Source organism: Rhipicephalus microplus, unplaced genomic scaffold, assembly GCF_043290135.1.
Source record: "Rhipicephalus microplus isolate Deutch F79 unplaced genomic scaffold, USDA_Rmic scaffold_18, whole genome shotgun sequence".
Classification (NCBI taxonomy): Eukaryota; Metazoa; Arthropoda; class Arachnida; order Ixodida; family Ixodidae; genus Rhipicephalus; species Rhipicephalus microplus.
In genome coordinates this window covers 11,056,205-11,080,333 of record NW_027464591.1, presented here as the reverse complement: position 1 = coordinate 11,080,333, position 24,129 = coordinate 11,056,205, and the positions used below count along the sequence as shown (strand labels likewise).

Sequence of the window (24,129 nt, the reverse complement as noted above, 5' to 3'; positions counted from 1 at the left end):
CGTCCACTCTCTCACCAGCGACTGTCATGTATGCAATCACTGGACATTCTTGAGTACCCTTGTTTACAGTCTACAAATTTGCTGCTTCAATCAGTAATACAGCTATTAGAAACTCACCCCTTGTTCATTGTTTTTTTCTATTCCCATATGCATTATGCGAGATTCTTCAAACAGTAACTTTTATTTATTTAGATGTCATAAAATGTTTGACAAAATACCACCAGTGTTTAATGGAGCTGAAACATGAAATGTGATCTCCATTTAAAATAAAACTGCACGCAATTTCAACTTAGTGTGCAATACTTTTTTTATCACCTTTTAAACACATGTAAACCTATGCGTACTTTAGAACTTGTTCGAGCTGATTCATATTCTCTACTTTTTATTGTTTAATGAGCATGTGTTTCAGCTACATAAGTTGCGAACTAATAAGTACCAATGTATTAGAAGGGTAATTGTATAGCTGAGCATGAATCTATTTATATGTTAATTTTCGTTTTTCTTCTCTCTTGGTGGACCTCTACTTATTTTATTCTATACTGCATTGAAACGACCACTATAGCTACTTCATACTACTGGTGTAAAGAACCCTCGCATATGAAATTTTTCGTTTCGGAAAAAGTATCACAGCATATCCACGGAGTGCATGATGATGAGTGGGGCGAAGCGTCCATCCGTCCGTTCGTTCTTGCTTCCATCCTTCCGTGCGTCCGTATATGTGACAGTCCGTGCATCCATCCGTCCGTGCATTCGCATGTGTGTCCATGCGTCCATCCTGCGTCCATTCATTCATGCATCCGTCCGTGCATCTGTCCGTCCATCTAGTGAAAACTCCAAGTACCACCATCTCGTATCTTTCCATGATATATTCAGCACACAAAACTACCGCCATCCAGCGGACATTCCAAGAAGTAAACGAGAGGTGGCACTCGCACACTCTCTTACGGCCTGCGCTTCGTGTCTACTTCCCACCTATCACCGCCTCTAGTTCATGGCTCTACACTAGTTCACTATATTCATGGCACTGCGGTCCGATCCTCGCTAAACATTGCTAAAACCAAGGTGGTTGTGCTAGCAATTTTAACGTGGCCACCCTTTCTGGTCAGATAGCGCTGAAAGTGCGTCCTTCTGATACTAGTTGTATTGCGAGAGGTGGAGAGGGTAGTGTCGCGCGAGGTGGAGAGGGTGAAGCGAGAAAGAGCTGACACGCGGCGAGCGCGTGGCAGGCGAGGGATAGAGGTCACCACGCACTGCTAAGTGGGCGTGAGCTGCTTGGCACCACTCCGACACCTGCGGCGATGGGAGTGGTATGGACTCAGGGACAGCGTTACACAGGCTAGTCAAAAAGCTGCTTCGCACCTAATATACTTTTGTTGTTTGTTTGAATAATTGAATGATCGATTGATTGATTCCCAATACCGTCGCCGTGCCTTCAAGCGGTGTACACCCTCCTTATGACCTTGATTGATGGATATGTGGGGTTTAACGTCACAAAACCAGCACATGATTATGAGAGATGACGTCGTTGAGGGCTCAGGAGATTTCGACTAGCTGGGTTTCATTCTCAGTATGACCTTTCGCCTACGTTGGTGAAAAGTGTTCGCTAGAAGCAAGCAATGGCTCCTGCTAGAGTGTCTCCACGAATCTCAGCGTCGATGACTGTGAAGAAGCAGACGTTCTCTGCATACAAGCCATCTAGCGGAACGAGGTCGCAAATCACTGTGCATCCACTACGAGCACTTTACCTCTTAGCTGAACGCAACCAGATTGGACATAGCCACATCCATTTTAAATGTCACCGTGTTGGCATATTGCCGGTTACTGTGGAAACTGCGGGTCATTCCCATCATTACATTGTTTGTCCATTATTGTCACTACGAATCAAATCTCCGAAATAGCCGCCAAGCTACCTTTCAAGTTTCTCCTAGTTATCTGGAACGCGCCTCGTTGTTTGGCTCTATTCTTAAAGTTTTCGTCATGTTCCTCAGAATTTCATAAGGTGAAATGGACTCTTGGTAACTTCCGCTATTGGCTCTTGCCACAGGCCTATTCTTTAACATCTGCCTTCACAGCTCCTGACGTGATGGACGTACTAGGAAAGGAAGCATGCTCTCCCGTAACCTGCTTGTACAACGAGCTTTGCCAAGACATCAGCCTACGGGGATATTTTTATGTCACCAGCAGTTTTCTTAACTCCATTATGAAGAGCGCAACTTGAAAGAGCACCATGCCATATTACTATATTGTTGAACTCTTAACAACTTCAAGACTACAACAGGGGTCATTTAATAATTTAAATTGAACTTAGTTTGTGTTACCATTGACTAGCACCTCAGCATTGCGGCAGCTGTCACCAACGCTGAGAGAAACAGGTTACTGTTTTTCTTTTCATTTCAACCACATAGCCTTCTCTAGCAAAAAAAAGAACGCAAAATCACCCAAAGAAGCTGACCCTTATTTGAAACTACAGCATTACATCGTGTCGTGCCACGTCTTTTGTTGTACGGCATTATTATTACAAGTCGTTCCAAAGCAGTGCTTTTCATTTTTACTTCATACCCCGCTGACTTGTGCTCACGGCTTCTAATTAAAGCACACCTACTCCATCCTCTGACATATCTATCGAATGCTTGCTAATTTGCGTGAAAATTGTTAAAAACAAACTTATGTGGGTAATTTATATAATTGGTGGATATTCAAAATGTTGAAATGCACAAAAATGCTAAGAGTAAGCGAGACAGTGTGTCCACTAAAAATTTCTGTCTGAAACATGGTACATATTGGCCATATAGATATCGCTAAAATATTTGATCTTCATCAATAATTGGTTGTTTGTGCAATAATATTTGTATGTGACTGCTTAGTGCACATATTATAATTTAGGATGACATTACGAATAATTTACCAAGAGAGAATAAACTTTTTATAACGAGTGCATATAGGGGAAGCCACGGTTGGGTGGGGCCTCTAGTCCAGAGCTCTACTGCTTTGCGCGACACTACGAGGCCGCTGGAACAGCTGCTACTGTTCCTACCGGTGTAATCGGAGCATTGTAGACTCCCAAGAGGAAGGAATAGGTTTGTGAATGTGAGGAATACCCCGTGGAGCACAGCATTCCCACGTAGAGTGGTACACTGCCGGTACAGATCCACAGAAAGGGCAGTAGGAGGGTTGCTGAGCTGGATGAAAGTGATTTAGCATATATAGGAAAGGAAATGAATTGGTCTGCAGTTGCTGCGAAGCGGCCGCATCTGCTCTGTGAAGGGAAGGATGTGGAGGAGGATATGTATAACGAAGCGAGTTTGAAGAGCTTGACAATGAAATCGATAACATAAAATACAGCTTCTTATACGTTAAGACAGCGTAAACCAAGAAACAGATAACTTAAAAAAACCATGTGACTTGAAGAAAGTTATGTGTGCCTAGCACCCAAGATCAATAAATTTTGTAATTTTGCCCAGAGAAATAAAAAAAAACTCTAAAGAATCATAACTGTGTTTCTCTCACGGACGCGCACAACAAAAACAACAACAACAACAACAACAACAACAACAACAACAACAACGACGACGACGACAACAACAACTACGACAACAACAACAACAACAACAAACGTACAAACAAGCAAACGGTGTATTGAATTGATACTGTGTATACACATATACTTTTTATGGTGTAGTCCTGTCTCTTTTCAATAATAAATACATGCATATCATAACGCTTCTTTTACGTGAGTCAGAAACAGCAGGGTAATTATCTTTGTCATTTAATATTTATATTTAGTGAACCAGGGAAAAGAAAGCTACATTGACCTACGAAAGGAAGGTTATATGTTGTCATCTTTTTTTCACAAGGCCCAACTTATTGAGCAGTTACTTTTTAAGCAAAACACGTCCAAAAATGCAAGTCAATACGTAGGTTTGCAATGGAGTCCGTTCCTCTCGAATTAATTATTCTGAAAAACAACTGCTCTGGGCTATTTCAGAGGACGAAATTTTGTAACATCAACAGTTAGGGGGAGTTCACTCGTACAAACAGCACCTGCTCCACTGATAACAGTAACATGACCTCACAAACATCGCACCCCACTGTGTTTTTATTACAACATGCCGGCTTCAGTGACGCCGTTGCAATTCATCTCGTCTGTCCAGATAATTCTTTCTTGAAAGTTAGCGCGTGTGTACGTGCACAAGCGCTTACGCCAGTGCACCTATTACAAAAGTCGTGAGCCATTGGAGGATTACTTTATTTGGGCCACTCACATTGTGTGACGCCCGGTGTTATTCTTTTATGTCGTGTCTTGTTGCATCTGTTAAGACGATTCCTTGCACGACATGAACCCCGTATAGCGCTTTTTTGCGAAAGGGTTGGGGCCTGCTTTGGCAAAGTGGTTAAGTTTGATTGCCTTTCGGTCCTTGATATATTTATCTCATTGTGCGCTACGGCAGTTACGGAAAGCGGCCGCGGTGGCGGACCACTACACCACCAAAATGTGTTGTTGTTGTGACCTCTAAACTGCTTTCACTGTCAAAATGAAATAACGTAATCTCTACTTTTCGTCATGAAGGTGAAAGGTTGACACCCTGCCCTTAACAAAACCCCTTGGTGTATCTTTTCAGGTGTTTGATAGTTTTGACAGCATCGTCGCCATCTTTGATATAGACAAGGACGGGGATCTCGATTGTTTGAGTGGAGCAAGATGGAAAACTGGGCTAGTTGGTGAGCATTCATCGTGGTTAACAGCGCGAAACACCCGGACAGGAGCGATAGAAGGACACGGTACAGCGTGTTTGAGTGGTGCACGCACATACTACGACAAGCATTCGTCAACCGCTACCTACGTCTGGTTTCTTAAAGGTTTAAATGGCCACAAAGCGTGAGTGATTGTTGTATTTTGCAACTTCGATTCGCTTAATAATGCATTAAAAGCTTGGGTAAGTACGATGGTATGACATCGGAAATCATCTTATATCGGCTAGTGACTATATCATACTTGGCCCTTCTGCTCCGAATGACGTATAAGGTCGTCTAAAGGTAGTTCACGAGATTCTAAGCTATGTTGTATAAATAAGCATAAACTACCGCAAAAACGGCACCTTGTCTGCTAAGCAGCACCCATTTAACATTGTGTAATATATATGACGTAGGTAAAAAACTACGCAATATCCCACTAAATATAACTATGAGTAGCAGGCGAAGCAGCGGATGGGTCGACTTAAAGTTCCGTTCATCACAGGTACCTTGCCCGATGTTAACCAAAGTGAACGATTGGGCCAGTTGGTGAAACATGATCTAAGAGTACTGCGCGGTAGGAAACACGGATGAGAAAAAGACAAGGACAAGTGCAGACTTTTTCCCGTCCATGTTTTCTACCGCGTAGTACTCTTAGACCGATGTTAACGCGTCCTTTCAAGTGGAGCACACCATGAATTCACTGTAGTTTCTGTTGCCGTTACTCGTCCCGAACTCTTGTTGGAGTACAACACGGGGGTTCGCTAGATTCCGTGCTGACCGGTTGTGCCCTCGTGATTTCCAACAACAGCGCTGCTCTGGCCGACTAGGTTGGTCCTACGCCACCTCCTACCGCCGGTCCCCTACGACGAGGACAGCGCATCTCTGGCCGACTAGATTAGCCCTATGCCATCTCCTGTTGCGTGATAGCATATCTTGCGTGATAGCATATCGTCAACTTATTCTTCAAAGAGTTTCGTTTCTGATTGCGAGACACGGTAGGGCCGACGGCGTATAACACCAGAACCATTCGTTTCAATGTGCTGTACAACCACGGGAGTCTGGCTAAGTGTGACGACACAGCTGTCGAAGCAGGCCTTATGCTTAGCTAAAAGCGCCAGTAACGCTGTGGACTGTGGAAGTGTTAGATTAGGGCAGATGTGTTAGATTAGTGCGGGGAAGGAGGAAGAACTCGCACCTGACGTGGGCAGTGACGATGGAGACGGGCAAAGTGCTGCGATGGAGGTCAGTGGAGAGGCGTCCATCGTCGCTACAGACATCCCCTTGGGTAACATAATTGATTCTGCAGTTGTGTTGCAAATGGGCAGAAGAGCGTGGTCATGAGGCAACCGGAGCAGACAAGAGGTGTCGAGAATTCCACAATGGGTGCAGCGCGGAGCAGGGACAACTAGGGCGTCACCATCATCTACTTGGCTAGATGCAACAGCTACCACGTGTTCACGATCAGGGTGCAAAACACAGCCTTCAGCGCCTTCAGTGACTTCAGCGTCTTCAGTTGAATACCAATGAAGGCGGATCTGACAGAGATGCTTCCGATGTATCCCCGATGTGAACGAAGTGTTCTTTACTTGTTATGACAGCGGAGGCGGAATGCAGGAAGCCCCAACCCAGGATAAGTTCATGAACGTACGTGCGTTGCGCAATCATTTCGATGTGGGCACGTAAGCCGTCGATGAAAACGCCAGCCGTACACTGTCCATCAGGTTCGATGAGTGCGTTATTTGTGCCACGCGACACAGGTCCTACAAATGGTGTTCCTACTTTGCGCAGCAACGAGCACAAGACACTACGTGTAACAGAAATAGCGGCACCGGAATCAACGAACGCTTGCCCAGGAACACCTTTAGTAGTCACTAACAACACGTTAGCCGACAAACCAGGAGGTAGTTTTGATCATCGACTGGACGCAGTTTTCCCTCCAAAAACTGCTACCCTTAGTTTTGTGACTGTTAATCAACAGTGCGGGAAAGGGAGCGAATCGGCGATGCCGAGCGTCAGTAGGGTGATGGAGAGCATCGTATGGAGGAGCGGTAGTCCTGATGTTGACGTGGGGACGCTGGAGGAAACGGAGACTTGTACTGCGTGAAGGAGTAGGACTCTGGAACATAATATTCCGGCTGTCAATAGCGGTCTCACTCGAACTCAGCGTAGCCTCGTCGTTCATCCTGCTGGCGGCGACAGCAGTAACGTGATATGTGGCCTCGGATACCGCAGTAAAAACAAACAGGACAGTACGAACGCAACTGAGGATAAGAAGTTGGAGCAGGTACGCCGCATCGCACAGAAGCCGAATGGCCACAAGTAATTGCAGCAGGCCCGAATGTGGTCGCGGAATGCAGAATAGCTGCTATATATGCATATGTGGGCATCAGTGGTTGATCAACCGAAGCTGTCGGAGTCATCACGGAGGCCACATCAGCGTATGTGGGCAGCGAGCATGCTGATGGAGCGACCAGCACTCTCGGTGTTGTCCTGGCCACTAACTCCTGCTTCACAAGATTCCGCAAGTCGAACAGTGCGGATGGAGTTGAGACGGCAGTGAACCGCAGCTATTCCAGGTCTCGAAGTTCTTCACAGATGATCGTGTGGATGGAGGCATAAGGCGGGGATCGCTGTCTCGTTGAAGGCGGAGCGACTGCAACTGATCAAGGTGTTGGCTCATGCTTTAAACTGTAGTGGGACTGTTTACAGCCAAGGCGTTGAATGCAATCGTGCCGATTCCTTTGAGGATGTGGCGAACGCGCTCGGCTTCCCTCGTATTGCTCTTCGCACGGTGACAGAGAGCCAAAACATCCTCGATATACGAAGCGTATGTCTCGTGTGGATGTTGAACCTGCGTTGCCAGCTTCTGTTGTGTGGTTTTGGAACGACCTGATGAGCATCTGAAGATCTTTCGAAGCTTCGTGGTAAAGGTCGACCATTCAACAAACTCAGTTTCGTCGTTGAAATACCACGTTTTGGTTACGCTGGTGAGATAGAATGGGAGATAACTCAATATCTCCGCTTCGGTCCACCAATTGGCTGAACTCACATGGTTGTAAAGGTCGAGCCAGTCCTCGACGTCATCACCGTGGAGGCCTGCGAACATAGGTGGTTCGCGATTAAGGCTGGTGACAGTGGACGAAGGGAGGGTGGCCGTAGGCATTAGTGTGGAAGGGTTAGGGCTAGGTATTGGTTCCGTTGTCGGCATAGCTGTGGGGGTGGCCGAGCGCAATCGGCAACCGGATTGTTGCTCCAGGTGAGGCATGAACGAAGGAGGGCCTTGGGATCTTTTTCCGGCACCCTCACCACTCTCTGTGATGCAGGAAGACTTCACTATGCACAACCAGCAGAAGCGTTTATTCCGGGATGATTGCCTTGGCTCAGAACAGCAACGAAAGAGCCTGTCACGCCCCAGAACTCGGCGCTCGTCAAAAAAGAAGAAGTTGGCATTGGGCCGCGCGGCGGATGCAGCGCAATTATAATAAAAAAATCAGTTCAAAAACTGAACGCTGTCAGGGCTGGATCTTTCTCGTGTGAGCTCCGGCAGTTAATGGTGACCCAACAAAGAACACACAACCCCGATCACCCCACATGGGTCTCGCCTGCTCTTCCACCAATCCTACCGGTTTGATGCCCAAGAAGACGCCAGACCTAGCAGTGCTGCAGTCACTGCGATTCACCATGTCAACCTGCCACCATTTTGGCCTAACAGCCTCTGCACATGATTTCTGCAGGTCAAGGCACACTTCCGTCTACGGCAAATCACCAGCAGACAAGCCAGGTACTGGCATCTGGTGTCCTGCTTACCTCCGGATGTAGTCGACGACTTAGCTGAAATTTTAGCGTCGCCACACCCGAGCCATCTCTACGACACGTTGAAGACAGCTATCATTTCCCGCATGTCTGAGTCCGAACACAGCAGACTCCAACAGCTCATCACGGCTACAGAGCTCGGTGACCGTCACCCATCACAGCTCCTGCGACGCATGCGCCAGCTTCTTGGCGGCCCCTCCGCCCCCCAAGAGGAGAAGGTGTTACGTGAGTGTTCCTCTAGCGCATGGTCCCGGTACTTGTAGCCGCAGATGTCCCAGTAGACACACTCGCTGAAATGGCTGACCGAGTGGCGGCCTACTCGCGGGCACATATATCCTCAACGCCGTTACCACACCGCCACCGGCCACGTGGCGCTGCAGACCCGGCACTCGCGAGCATCGAGAACCGTTTGGACGCCCTTGTCAGGCACCTCGATGACTTTGTACCTGCGCATCGTCGACCGTAACCCAGGTTCTAAACACATGGTCGCTCCCCGACGCCCCCACGTTCTCCTGAATTTCAGCCAACCGACACGCCGCGGGACGTCTCATTCTCAACCGTTGGCCGGTACCATCGCCAATTCGGTGGCTCTGCTCGCAAGTTCACTCACCCATGTTCCTGGTCGGGGGAATGCGACGACCGGCCAGTAACGGCGGCAAGTGGTACTGGTCGAAAATCATGCCGCCTTTTCTATGTCTCTAGCAAGATCACTGGCGCTTGTTTCCTAGTGGAAACAGGAGCCCCGATTAGCATCATCCCGGCCACGTGTGCAGATCGCCGTCGCAACAAACAGACCTGCCCACTGCAAGTGATCAACAATTCTGCCATTCGCACATACGGCCATTGCTCTTTTACACTTTATCTTGGACTATGCCGTACGTTCCGCTGGATTTTCATCCTCGCTGATGTCTCGCAAGCTGTTCTTGGAGCTGACTTCCTCAGTTTTTCAATCTTGCTGTGGACATGCCTACTCATCGCCTCATTGATCTCAACACCCACCTCTCCATCAAAGTGTACTCTGTACTTCCTCGCCAACGGGAGTGCGAGCTCTCACACCTGCTTCGCCGTATGCAAAAATACTCTCTGATTTTCCCAGCATCACGAAGCCGCACGCCAGAGAGTCACCGATGGCGCATTTCATCACTCACCACATTGTGACCACTGGACCTTCCGTTTTTACACGACCCCGTCGACTACCTGGAGAACGCCTCGCCATCGCCCGCCGTGAATTTGAGCACATGCTGGAACTCAGCATTGTGCGGCCTTCCTCCAGCAACTGGGCGCCGTCATTCCACATGGTGCCGAAGAAAGATCCTGGTGACTGGAGACCATGTAAGGATTACCGCGCTCTCAATGCCCACACGTTACCAGACCACTATGCACTTTCTCACTTACAGGATTTCACGTCAAATTCAGCCGGGTGCACAATCTTCTCTAAGATTGACTTAGTGAAGGCTTACCATCAGATTCTTTTAGAACCCGCTGACAGTCCGAAGACGGCCATCACCACCCCATTCGGTCTGTTTGAATATGTGAGGATGCCTTTTGGATTGCTCAACTCAGCACAGACCTTTCAGCGCACTATCAACGAAGTCACGCGAGGTCTCGATTTCGTATTTGCCTACCTTGATGACCTCCTTGTAGCAAGCTCATTTGGCCCTGAGCATGAAGCCCACCTGCGCATCATGTTCCACTGCCTGGATGATCACGGCCTCGCAATTAATCCCAATAAATGCCTCTTCGGCGTCGCTACACTAGAGCTCCTAGGCCACCTTGTTACTCCAAAGGTTATGCGACCACTGGCCAGCAAAGTGAAGGCTATTCAAGACTTTCCACCTCCGACTCCACTAAAAAGACTCCGAGAATTTTCGGGCTTACTAAACTTCCATCGCCGCTTTCTTCCAAAATTTGCAACATTCCTAAAGCCCTTGACTGACCTATTGGCTAAAAAGAAAGACCCGGCTGCGCCACTGGAGTGGACCGAGGACACTGCATCTGCCTTCGACACTGCCAAGAAGGCTCTGGCAGACGCCACCATGCTCATACATCCCGTTCCTGATGCCCCAATTCATCACCAATGAATCATGTGTGGCAGTTGGCGCCGTTCTTGAGCAGCATGTACATATCCGGTGTGCAGCCCCTTGGTTTTTTCTCGCAAAAACTGAAGCCTTCTGAGGCGAAATACAGTACATTTGCCTGAAAACTCCTCGCGGTATACATCGCCATCAAACATTTTCGTCATTTATTGGAGGGCCGGGACTTTTACGTCGTTACAGACCACAAGCACCGGACGTTTGCCTTCCATCGAAATTACAGCAGTTATACTGCACGGGAGGTCTGTCAACTGTGCTTTATTTCCAAGTTCATTGTGGATCTCAGACACGTATATGGGCAGGAAAATGCTGCTTCTGATTCACTATCCCGCATCGATGCCTTGTCGTCCCAGCCACCACTAGGAAGAGCTAGCAACTGCCCAAAGGAACGATCATGAGCTGCATCGTCTTTGCTTTTCGTCCACGTCTCTATCGTTCACTGAGTACCCGCTTCCATTTTCTACATCATTAATAATAACGTGCGAAATGTCTAATGGTGTCCATCAACCCTTCGTGCCTTCAGCTTTTAGGCGTGCAATTTTCGATCAATTGCACAACTTGAGTCATCCTGGTATTCGTGCGACCCAGAAGCTAGTCACATCTCGTTTCCTTTGGCCAAGCATCAATGCTGATGGCCAACGATGGGCGCAAACCTGCTTTGAGTGTCAGCGGGTCGAAGTTCACCATCACACAGTCACGGTAACATCCCTCTTTCGGCCTCCAGAAGCAAGGTTTTCTTCCCACGTCCATCTCGACATCGTCGGCCCTCTTCCGTCATTGCAAGGAGCCTGTTACCTGCTGACATGTGAGGATCGCTTCACCAGGTGACCGGAAGCGTTTCCAATTTCCGACGTTAGAGCACCAACAGTTGCCAAGGCTTTCACAAATGGCCGGGTTTCGCGCTTTGGAGGCCCTTCTGTCGTCACCACTGATCGCGGTCGTCAATTTCAATCGACCCTTTTCACCGCACTTGCCAATATCCTGGGAATTTGACACATCCACACAACTGCCTATCATCCTTCCGCCAATGGTATTGTGGAAGGGCTTCATCGACAACTGAAAGCTGCCCTCACTGCTCAACAGCCAAGGGAACGTTGGCTCGACCCCCCCCCCCCTCTTACTTCTGGGCATCCGATGAGCATTGAAAGTGGATCTCGGCTGCTGATCAGCTGAACTAGTAGTCGATGGCGTTTCCCTGCATCTTCCAGGAGAATTATTCGAGCCATTATGGCCACCTTCCACTCACAATGCCTCCACGTACATTAGAGAGCTGTTCGCCACGTTTCAAGACCTTGCTCCTATAATCCCTGCCGACCGACCCCCTCATTCTGTCTTCGTCAGCCACGATTTGCATGACTGCAGTCACGTCTTCATTCGGCGTGACAAAATACGGTCACCACTCACACCGGCCTATGATGGCACATTCCGCGTACTTCATCGTACACCTAAGACGTTCACGCTGGACACCAATGGCCGTGCAGACGTCGTGGCTGCTGATCGACTGAAACCTGCGTATATCGCCGCTCTCGCGGCCACGGGATTTCAATCTTCCGTTAGGATGCCCACATCCAAGCTTGTCCACTGGGCGACTCCTCTGGTGACTCCTATGACTCTCGCTCTACGGGGGAGGGGGCGGCTGTCGCACCCCAGAATGCGGCGCTCGTCAAGGAGGACGAAGTTGGCATAGTGCCGCGTGGCGGGTGCAGCGCGATAATAAAAAAAAATTAGTTCGACAACTGAAGGCTGTCAGGTATGGATCTTCCTCGTGTTAGCTCCGAAAAGCCCAATCACGATGATGATGGTTATGTAGAAGTGGGAATGATGAAGTACGATAAATGTGCTTGCAATATATATATATATATATATATATATATATATATATATATATATATATATATATATATATATATATTGAAATACAACGGTTCAGCTGACGCCTTATTCAAGCAACAGCAAGATGACACCGATGATGAAGAGGAACGGAGCGAAGACTGATGATGGTTATTGACAGATGAGGAAGATAACGTCCAATGAATTCTTACTTTAATTTCTCCCGTCGACGGAAGCGGCCAGCCTGGCCACGGATTACACTGGGGAACGCAAACGATAGGGCTTGAGACGCGAAACGTGCACAATCTCTGTCCGGCAGCAGCGTTGGTCAGTGGGAACATGAACAGGTGTGACATGGTAGTTCATCGGTGAGGTCTGTTCTAAAACTTTGTAGGGTCCAAGATAGCGTGACTCAAGTTTCTCGCGTAAGCCAGGCGTTCGCGCAGGAGTCCACAGAAGTACATCGTCGCCAGGGCGGTAGAGAACGACGCGGTGAGTGGCATCGTAACGATGTTTGCGATCTTCTTGGCTAGCTTCGGTGTTTACACGGGCAAGACGACGGCATCGAGCAACACGGGACAAAAACTGGTCGCAAACGAATGGTGAAGAGTTGACGGAGACAGAAAAGAATGAAACGTCGAGGGGTGATGTCGGTTGGCGTCCGTATACTAGGAAAAATGGAGAATAGCCTGTGGTTAGTTGAACTGACGTATTATATGCATACGTGACAAAGGGAAGTATGGCATCCCAATTGCGATGATCTGGTCGGATATACATGGACAGCGTGTCACACAGCGTGCTATGAAATCTTTCCGTTAAGCCATTGGTTTGCGGGTGATAGTTAGATGTTGTTTTATGAGCTGTTTTTGATGCTTGAAGAACTTCACTGAGCGTGCTTGAAAGAAACGCCTTGCCCCGGTGCTCAAAAGAACACGAGGGGCTCGGTGACGTAGGTAAATAGCATTCAAGAAGAAAGTTGCTACTTCCGAAGCAGTTCCTGAAGTGATCGATGATGTCTCAGCGTATCGGGTCAAGTGATCAACGGCGGTGACGATCCATCTCTTGCCATCTAATGTAGTTGGAAGGGGCCCGAAGAGGTCAATTCCGATGACAGAGAATGGCTCTGATGGACAAGGAAGTGGCTGTAGGGTCCCGACTGGAGCAGTTGTGGGCCGCTTGCGGTGTTGGCAAAGTGCGCACGAGGCAATATATTTAGCTACCGTCGTGGAAAGACCTGGCCAGAAGAATCGACTGCGGATGCGCTCGTATGCTTTGTAGTAACCCAAGTGTCCTGACGTCGGGTCGTCGTGAGAAGCGCGCACAACTTCAGTGCGTAGTGCGCGTGGTGCGACGGCAACCCATCGGTGGCCTTCCGGGTGGAAAATGTATCGATATAGCACATCGTCCTCAAACTTGAATAGTCGGAGTTGTTTCCGGAGCCTGGCATTAGGGGAAAACGAAGCGCCGGTGAGCCGACCGATGATGTCAGTGCAGTAAGAATCGGCTCGCTCGTGAGTAGTAAGTACTGACGGACGGGTGGATGAAGGTAGGAAAGAAATAGCTGATATCGACGAGGCGTCCTCCGTATAGCCAATTTGACAAGGGGATGTGACGTGCACCGAAAACTGCGGCAAAGGGCATCGTGACAAAGCGTAGGCATCTTGATGTTGTCTTCCAGTCTTGTAGATGACGTCAAAGTCATTGGTCTTAATCGAAGAATCCAGCGGCCAAGTTTTTGATTGTGGACAACCAGCAAAGAGCATGGTGGTCTGTCACAACAGTAAAATGTCGACCATGTAGGTATGGACGAAAGTTTTGGATGAACCAGACAACAGCCAAGCACTCTTGTTCGGTTATCGAGTACCTCTTCTCTGCAGAGGTCAGAGTGCGGCTTGCATACGCGACAACTTTATTGCGAAAGCCAAGGTCGCGCTGGAGGAGTACGGCGCCGATTCCTTGTCCACTAGCGTCAGTGTGTAATATCGTAGGTGCCCTGTCATCGAAATAACCAAGCACTGGTGGGGATGTCAGTGCCTGCGTGAGTTTTTGAAATGAGGCTTCGCATTGATCATTCAAATCGAAGAAACCGGTACTGGCAAGGAGCTTGTGGAGAGGAGCGGCAATAGTGGCAAAGTTGCGAATGAAGCGGCGAAAGTACGATGCGAGTCCAAGGAAACTGAGTAGTTCTTTGGAGCGAAAGGGTCGCGGAAAGTTGAAGACTGCGGAAATTTTGTGAGGATCGGGCTGGATGCCATCTTTACTAACGAGATGTCTTAGAACTTTTATAGCTGTGTTGCCAAAATGGCACTTCTTTGTGTTTAGTTGAAGTCTAGCATTAGAGAGACATGTGAGCACTTCATCCAGGCGTTGCAGGTGATCAGCAAAAGTGGAAGAAAACACGACGATATTATCGAGGTAACATAGACAAGTTTTCCACTTGAGGCCAGGTAGAACAATGTCAATCATCCTTTCAAATGTCGCGGGAGCATTACATAGGCCGAATGGCATTACGTTAAACTCGCAAAGACCGTCCAGCGTAGAAAAGGCGGTCTTTTCTTTGTCTGCTTCGTCCATTGGTATTTGCCAATACCCGCACTGAAGGTCAAGGGTGGAGAAGTATTGGGCGCCTTGCAATGAGTCAAGTGCATCATCTATACGGGGTATCCGATATACATCCTTTCGGGTAATCTTGTTGAGCGCGCGGTAATCTCAACACAAAATCGTACTGATCCATCCTTCCTTTGTACCAGCACAACGGGTGATGACTAAGAACTGGTAGAGGGTCGTATGATGTTTCTTTTTAGCATATCGGTCACATTCTTCTCGATGATTTTGCGCTCGGCTGAGAAGATTCGGTAGGGACGACGGCGTACAACAGTCTGACCGTCAGTGTCGATGCGATGATGCGCAACTGTGGTCTGTCCTAGTGCCGAAGCATTGGCGTCGAAAGACGCCTGGTGTTTCGTTAGCAAATTTTGCAACGCCTCACGTTGAGAAGCAGAAAGGTCAGGATTTTTCCCGGGAGCAAAGGAGGAGGAAGTAACAGACTGGGCCTGTTGTGGCTGAGCTGTCAAGGCGTCAAGAGAGACCAAAGATACCGGTTGGGCATCCACATAACATGACACTGCAGAACCTTGGGGTAGGAGGCCAGGCTCTGGGGTAGGGTTCAGGCCAAGGATTATCGCAGCACTGTCTTTGAACAGCACCGGGCTGGAGGGGACTACAACGCCACGATCTAGACAGATGCTGGAAAGGGTGATAAGGACGTCACCATTCGCAATTCTCGAAGAAGTGATGGTGAAGAGTTGCTCCTGACCCGGGAGCAGTATGGATTCGGAAGCTGTGAAGAAACGCAATGGTTTTTCGTCGACGCGTTCGCTGCAGTGATCGGTCTTGGTCATTTCGACTACACGTTGAAGGCAAAAAATTAATGCAGATGCTGATGAGAGAAAGTCCCAACCTAAAATTAGTTCATGAGCACATAAAATAAGACGACGAAGGTGATGTGATGACGAATACCATCAATGAAGACACGTGCTGTACATTGGGCCGATGGTGTAATTATTGCTCCATTGGCCCCAATCAAAGATGATCCAAGGTAGGGTGTCTTCACTTTCCGCAATCGAGAACACAGGTCGGCACGCATAACTGAAATAGTTGCTCCCGTGTCCACCAAAGCCAACACGCACACACCTTGCACAGTTACCAATAACGTGTTTGACGGTCGTTTAGGAGGACTTGGGTCATTTCGCCGCGATGCAGTTTTCCCTCCAAAAACTGCACTGTTTAGTTTTCCGATCGCTGGGCAGCCAGTTGAGAAACAGGGCGAAGTGGTGAAACAGAGCGTCGGAGTGGTGAAGTGGAGCGTGGTCTGGATGCACGTGTATTGTTGATCGTGTTGGAAATGCGCACAGGAGACGGTGATCGGTGGTTGGAACGACTGTCGGCATAACGGTAGTAACCTCGAGCACATGTGTCGTCTCGTTCAAAAGCGGCATAACCACGACGTTCATCTTGCTGCCGACGTCGACATACCCGGGAAATTTGTCCTCGAATTCCACAGCAGTAGCAAATAGGCCGTGGGGCCCGCCAGGAAGAATGGTTGGTTGGGTTTGATGGACGGGAAACTAGAGGTGCGAGATGTTCATGATCAGGCACAGCTGGTTGTACTTGAGACGGCGAGGGTTGCATTGAAGCGATCTGTGCATACGAAACGGGTTAGGGGCATGGTGGAGCACGGTGGGTGCTTTCAAACGCTGACATTTTTACCCTAATAATGACACGCAGATCGCTAGAGGCGGGTTGAGCGGGAACGTTGTTAGAAGGAGGTAAACTGTAGGCTTGAAATTCCTCACGAACTATGGCTCGAATGATGGATCAGAGCTCCATACTGTTTGCCAGGGGGTTCTCAGAGAAGTCCGGTTGCAGGTGGATTGACTGCAAGGTATCAAGTCGCTGGCATACAGAGACGACGTCGGAAACCGTCGAAGGGTTGTGCGCGACGAGGGCGTTGAAAGCGATAGGTCCGATACCCTTCAGAAGGTGGCGGACACGGTCACCTTCTGGCATGGTGTCGTCGATACGGTGGCAAAGTGCAAGCACATCCTCAATACAGGAAGTGTAGGACTTACCGCAATGTTTAACGCGTTCTGGCAGTTTCTTGCGAGCAACCTCTGAACGGACGGTTGGTGTGCCGAAAATTCGTCGGAGCTGGTCTTTTAAGGAAGACCAATCGCGGAAGTTGCTCTCATGATTCAGGAACCCTGTCTTGGCAACCTGAGAGACGTAAAACTGGACGCGAGCTAATTTTGATGCCTCGTTCCAGTTGTTGTAGACACCTACAAGGTCACAGTTGTCGAGCCAGTCTTCGACATCTTCACCAGGCAGACCGGAGAAGATTGGAGGCTCCCTAGGGGGGTTGTTGACCGGGCTAGGGTTGGCGGCTGGTGGTTGCGCCAGCGGGTGGTTCGGTTGAGCTTGCTCTTGTGCCATGGTGCTCTGCTGGCGTAAGCGACGTCCCGAACGGAGCTGCAGGAGTTGGCTTTGGATTGAGAGAGGTCGAAGAGATCGGGAAGCACCTTCCATAACTTGAAATACAACGGTTCAGCTGACGCTTCATTCAAGCAACAGCAAGATGGCGCCGATGATGAAGAGGAACGGAGCGAAGACTGATGATGGTTATTGACAGATAAAGATGACGTCCAATGAATTCTTAAAATTTATATATATATATATATATATATATATATATGTATATATATATATATATATATATATATATATATATATATATATATATATATATATATATATATATATATATATATATATATATATATATATATATATATAATGTAGTGTTCCTACTTAAAGAACGGAAAAGCATTATAGCCTCAGTATGGAACTAGCGTCCACCTTGGCTTTATCCCTAACTTCATTAACTTCATCCTTCTCTTCTTTCCTGACCCCCGGCTCTCGTGCTTCTTCTCCTGTCCCAAGGCTCATAAAGCTTTCATCTTTCCCGGTTTCTTTATTTTATACTCTCCTGGGGAAATATTTGAAGACATTTCCAATTGAAGCACATCCAACTGATCCACGTTCACCAGTGTACCAGACAGTTTTCAAAATTAGGTTCTTTGGGCTCACTTGGTCACATAGTAGAGACCGTAAAATTGGTGCTTTCAACTTTGATTCCTTTTCTCACTAGTACGAGGTCAGTGACCAGAATATCTGACATGTCTGCTCGATGCCTCTGGTCGAAATTCTTTTTCATTCGTTTTCAGTGTCTCTCCTCCTGTAATTTTTCTTGCTTCTCCTTGACGATCTTGACGTTTTCTAGGAGTCCCAACTCACGGTCTGCCTGCAGAATAGGGGTTTCTCCTGAAAAAGCGTATTGTGGACTGCACGCCAAGCTACTTGTATAGGATCGATTATGATGTTTCACGGCGGCATTTAAAGAACATTTCCATCCTCCAGGAAAACTATTGTACATCTTGATGTACTGTTTCAGGGCCCGTATGGCACGTTCTGCCAGCCCACTCGCTGCGAAATAGTATGGAAACAGAAATCGATCGATATATTGTGATCCCGAACCCATCTTGCCAACTTTTCGCTCTTGAACGCAGGCCTGTTATCGCATACGATTGACCACGTTGTCTTAAACATGTCTCTTTCGAGGAGGGTTATGACGCTATTTGCATCTTATTTCCTGCCGGTGTGGCAACCATCCTCGTGCATTCATCTATGGCCAAAAGAAAAGCTTTCGTTTTCTTTACTCGTTCCCATTTCTCATTTAGTTCGGCGAAATTCAGATGAACTACTTCTAAAGGTACGTTCGAGTGGCGAGGTAGTAAAAAGCACCCGTAGGCTTTTTATCTTTGTGTACTTGACACACATGGCAGGAACGAACGTACTGACTGATGTCTTTCTTCATGTGAGGCCATGTAAATCTCTTGACCAATTTATTGTAGGTGTGCCAAAATCCATCGTGTCCTCTAGATTCCGGGCTATCGCGGTACAAATAGAGGACTCTGGAAACAAGTGTTGGTGGGTCTTGATACCGACCTTCAGTAAAAACCAGTTGTTAGGAGCCCAAGAAAAGAATAGATATTTTTTATATATACTAAAATAGGAAGATAGCTGAGGATTCTGCCCTGCGGCTGGAGGGCAGACTGTTTTTTAACCAGGCATCTCCATGAATTCTTTCAGGCCAGAATACCATAGAGATATACAAAAAGTGGATATCACAAACTTTACTGTATTTCTAGTTATAATAATAATCACTGGAGATAAACGTCCCAAAACCACGATATGATTATGAGGGACGCTGTAGTGGAGGGCTCTGTGAATTTAGGCAACCTGGAGTTCTTTAACGCGCATCCAAATATCAGCTCACAGGCCTAGATCACTTTTGCCTCCCTCGAAAATACAGCCGCCCCGGCCCGGATTCGATACCACAATCTGCGGATCAGCAACCGAGTGCGTCAACCACTAGACCACCACGGCGGGTCGTATTTTCAAGTTTAAGAACTATTTTGTCATATAGGACTGCACTAAATGATCTAAGGTAGCCTATAAAACAATAAGGCACGTCATTATACTTATTATGAATGTTTTATTCGAATTTCAGTCAAAACATCTCGTATGAAGTTCGTCCAGGACGTAAACCTAACCAGTTTCTTGTCAAAAATCAAGACAGTAAGTACTTGTTCACTCACTTCAAAGGATCAATTTTATTGTGATAGCAATGAGAAGGACACTCTGAGCTAGATTTTGCCGCCGGCTTTGGTGTCGAAGTCACTTACCGTATATAAAACCGTATCTGTATATATGAAAATGCAAGAAAGAAAAAAAAAACCCAGAAAATTCACTCCGACGTGCGGAATCGAACGTGAGACCTCTGCGTCGTCAAAGCGAGGCTTTAACCACTCAGCCACCCCAGAGCACGTCCTTCACCACCAATACGGGAAGCTATTAAAGACGATATCTTTCTTGGGGACCTGCGACGCCAAAATTATGGTCGGTCTTTCTGCCTGTATGTCCATCCTGTATGTTCCTGTCTGTACATTTGTCTGTTTGTCTATGGCATCAATCTTGGATCCGCTTAAAGGCACCAAACGGTCCCTTTAACGGTCAATCCCATCCGCAGCGTCCACCAATATTGCTCAAGTTTCAGCGTTCATACATGTGGGATGTTAAATTAAAACACTTACTGCGCATATATGAGGTACCATAACAACACGTCGATGTTTTGTATGTGTGCCTTTATACTGGAGAAGGCACACACAAGTAATTCTAAGGACCGTAGCATTTAGCACGCTGCGCTGACAATGCAACGCGATGCTCAAATAGGCAAGCGTTTCCAACGCTTTGCTAAGACGACAGGGTGGTGGCACCTGCCCGTCGCTTCGCGTTCTACTCCTTATCGCCTCCGAGACAGGCGCGCATCTTTCTCCGCGGGCGCTCACACTTTCCTTCGTTTTGGAAGATAACTGTCAGATGACGCTTGTGCCTAACGTGCCTCGATGCGCTCGTTTGCCTTCGCTGCACGGATCGAGAGAGTCTCTAACACAGCACTTTCAGAATACAATTCACCGATTTCGTCACCCAGAACAGTAAATAAACGTTTTGTTCACTCTCTCCCCACGCAAGACTATTGTCTTTCGACGACATTTGCAGTGAAACATGTAGATACGGTGCCATTGTTTTATATATATATATACCACTTGCCGCTGCTCACGAGCATCTCGGGGATAATTACGTTTTCAGCATTACCAGCCCGATGGCGCAATGAGTGTGCGTCGCCACATTGCGTAGTGGCGCCCACTTCAATCTTCTACGCGTACATTGCATGGCTTAGAGAAGGAAACCGACGCTCCCTCGCGCGTTCTTATATCGTGGTGGCGAGGAGGGGAGGATCGTACGTCTTCGTTGGACTCTGCATGTACCAGGAACGAATCTGCTGTAATTATCGGGTGCAAAAAGGTCACTGCAATCATTGCAGTCTCCATTTGCGAAAAGCGTGCGTTTTTAACACAAAGCAAAGTAACTCATGATACGCTTATTCGCGTGCATACGTACCTGTGAGTACGTTTCGTGCGCTATTTGTGCGTCAGAAACGCAGGGCACGTTTCGATCTGCTTTCCATTCTGCTCGTCAGTTTGTTGCTATCGCGTTCATTGCTTCGTCTTTACGGTAAAGTGGAGAATTTTTCAATGTCTCAGTAAAATACACCCACTAAAACAAATTCATAAGCCGGGCAAAGTTGGTAGCAGTATGGTGTCTCCTGAATCATCTATTGAGCTTTTGGCGCAAGGTGGTGATTATTGAGTGACATAAACACCAAATACAGAGAACTTCATGGAACGTTCAGGGCATTATTTCCGCTTTAATGCATGGGCCTTTAATAAACTGGATACGGATGTCGGAAGCAAGGCATTATACAATTCAACGCCTCAAACGTGAGCCTCGAACGTATGGCCCGTCCCTCACCAGTTCTCTTTTAGTTATCGGTACAGCAGCCAGTACCTCCCGCGGCGTTCCTTTGTTACATAAGCAGCTCTTGCGGTTGTGTTCAATCACGTGGTTATGATATATTAGGCAACTAAGTGATACATTTTCTAGCACTCTCTCACAGCGCCTGGTCACAGGAAGCATGACCTCCATGGCTTGTTGAGGAAGGAAGCTTTAATAAAGAGAGAGCAACGGTCCAAGCGTATTGTGGGAGGAGACGTCGGCACAAATGGAACTTCTTCAAGAGAGTACGTTCAATAATAGAAGTGACTTCAGGCTCCTCACGAAAGACATATAAAAGCTTCCGTTCTTCTTGCTGGCATGGCAGGTGAGTTTAGGTTTCATCTGCAAAGACTGTCGGGAATGCTATAGGTACTAATGGTCCCACTATGTTTGAGGAGCTTGGACATTTTAAAAATAATGCTATTAAGTGTACGCGCTGGACGAGAGTAGTAGTGTTTATTCGAGTGCTTACGAGAGTACCAGCGGTATATAAGGCTCCAATATTCGATGCTTAGTGTGTAAATGCCGATGCTCGTAGTAGCAGATCAGAGCACAAGGTGGCCGGCACTGTTCTCGCCGCTATCAATGTACAGCTTGAAGTGCTTACGACTCGAACCTTCCACTCTCCGGGCACGGTTAAGCCCAAGCAAAAAAAGTTTCGTGATGTACACGCCAACTGCTGCTTTCGTCAACGCATATTCAAGCTGTCATCAATATTTCTCCTGCCAGATTTAGTAGAAACTTTTTCTCTTACTTTTCAGCCGATGAACCTGTTCAAGAGGGCACTTACGACTACACAGACTACAAGAGCTGCGTCGTCATGGAAATGCCTTACCATGACAGTGAAGGTAAAAAAGAGCGAGGCCTTTAAAGAACGAACAGCTTACGTCCACGTTTCCACCAATTAATAGTAACAAAGCTTCATTTAGGAATCATTAAAATAACACCGTTTAACAGAAAAACCCCTGAGTGTAAAGGTAATGCAAGTTTAATGCAGTGACTCGATTATCACTACTGAGAACCACGTTCTTGCACTCAGCAACATTTTAAGATAAAAATTGTTTCAATAGCTCTCCCGGTATTCCCTGAATGAAGTTTCTGGATAGAGCTGATGGATAACTTGTCTATCCACAGACGATTTAAAAACTTGAAATACATGCACAATGACGAATTGGGGCCTGCATGCACCTCTCTTCCTTATACCCTTTTTCTGGTTGTACTCAATTAACCTTTTTTATCTCCAGAATGCCAGTCAGAGTGTCTTAGCAGAACAAAATGATGTTTTTATGTAGACTAATTTAACTATGCAAACTTTGCAGGTGTATATATATCAGTTAATACGTGGCAGTCGCACCCGACAGCCATCTCACCATGTAGAGTCAGAAGGGAAGTACTTCTTTGCCTCATAGTTGATAAGTGCAGCAAGAAGGGAAGACAAATAATAAATGCTACTTGACCAAACCCGGGTGCCCATTCAGTGGGGAGTCTTTATGAATAGGAACGTAGTTGTAAAATTATTCGAAATTCACATTCTCATCCAACACATCTAACGCACGAGTTCTCCGGGACATCTTCATCTAAGAATGCAGCAAATATCAAGATTAGCAGTGCTTTGATATCTGTTAGTAAACCTTTTGTCCCATGAATTTACTTTGGACATCCTGACTCCCCCGGAAGGACTTCCGAATTAGCATGACATGTTTCATTCCGATATTGCGGTCTTCCGCGGTAATAGCACAGCAGAATTACGGAATCGTTGAAATAAATGAAGACGTATTTCCAACCTGAATATACTATAACACGTTACAATGAAGTTCAAACTTTATTTGAAAAGAGGTAAACAATTTTTCGGGCACATAAAAGCAGGTCACTTCTCGGAAAGCCGACGCAAACGAGCAAAGACAGCCGTGGTGCAAGCTCTGCGCAAAGCGTGTTTTTTTTTTGAAAGTAGGAAGTATACGGTTTCGGGGGTAGAGGCAAGTGTTAGCTGTGTTATGCATTTAAATTGACCATACAAAGTGTTGTACAAAACTCATGGTTTTGAAGTGTCAGATTTGTTGTAACTGAGCTAAGGCTCTTCTCGCTCCTTTGTTTTTTCACGTGCACTGACAACATCTCTCCTGGCGCAGAATGCGTCCTGTGGGTCACCTGGAATGTCGTCAACGACATCCCACAAGATTGCCAAGATCAATACGAAGACAACTGCGACGATGCAAAGCTGGCTTATGACAAAGAGTCCTGTGGTGCCTTCGAAAATTTTAACTAAATAAATCTGCCATACTTGCCGCAACTAAGATTGTTGCCTTCTTTCCGTCGGTTTCTACCGTCGATGTTTTTCTGGAGCAATGCCCAGACGTAACCCATATGAATGTGCACTGTCTTTAGGACTATATAGTGAGCGCAAAATGGCTGAAAAAGTAAAAATAAAGGTGCAAGGTGACTCGGCTTTTGCGACCCCTTATTATTTTTTTTTTGCCGATATTGTGGTACGTGGTCATAGCTTTATGAATCCCGCACAGAACTATTTGGTTAGCCCAACAGCAAGTCTTTCTCAGTAACCGCAAAGAGGTGGAGAAGCTCTGTAGACGCAGCAGATACTGACTGAATGGCTGCAACACGAAATAGTTTATTTAACAATTGAAAA

General features: G+C 47.1%; 1 protein-coding gene across 6 annotated transcripts; it reads left to right on the top strand.

Moving 5' to 3' along the window:
- The first annotated feature begins 4,200 nt into the window (after positions 1-4,200).
- LOC119177751 (uncharacterized) lies at positions 4,201-23,779 on the top strand. Of its 6 annotated transcripts, none has more exons than XM_075883592.1 (5): positions 4,201-4,390; positions 4,620-4,719; positions 19,600-19,667; positions 22,247-22,333; positions 23,615-23,779. In XM_075883592.1, the coding sequence occupies exons 2-5, from the start codon at positions 4,700-4,702 to the stop codon at positions 23,749-23,751; spliced, it is 312 nt and encodes a 103-aa protein (XP_075739707.1). In that variant the 5' UTR covers positions 4,201-4,390; positions 4,620-4,699; the 3' UTR covers positions 23,752-23,779. The 6 variants fall into 6 exon arrangements, with proteins under 6 accessions (XP_075739707.1, XP_075739708.1, XP_075739709.1 ...); XM_075883593.1 differs by lacking the exon at positions 4,201-4,390 and adding an exon at positions 4,400-4,542; XM_075883597.1 differs by lacking the exons at positions 4,201-4,390; positions 4,620-4,719 and adding exons at positions 4,728-4,876; positions 21,607-21,810.
- Positions 23,780-24,129: the final 350 nt, after the last annotated feature.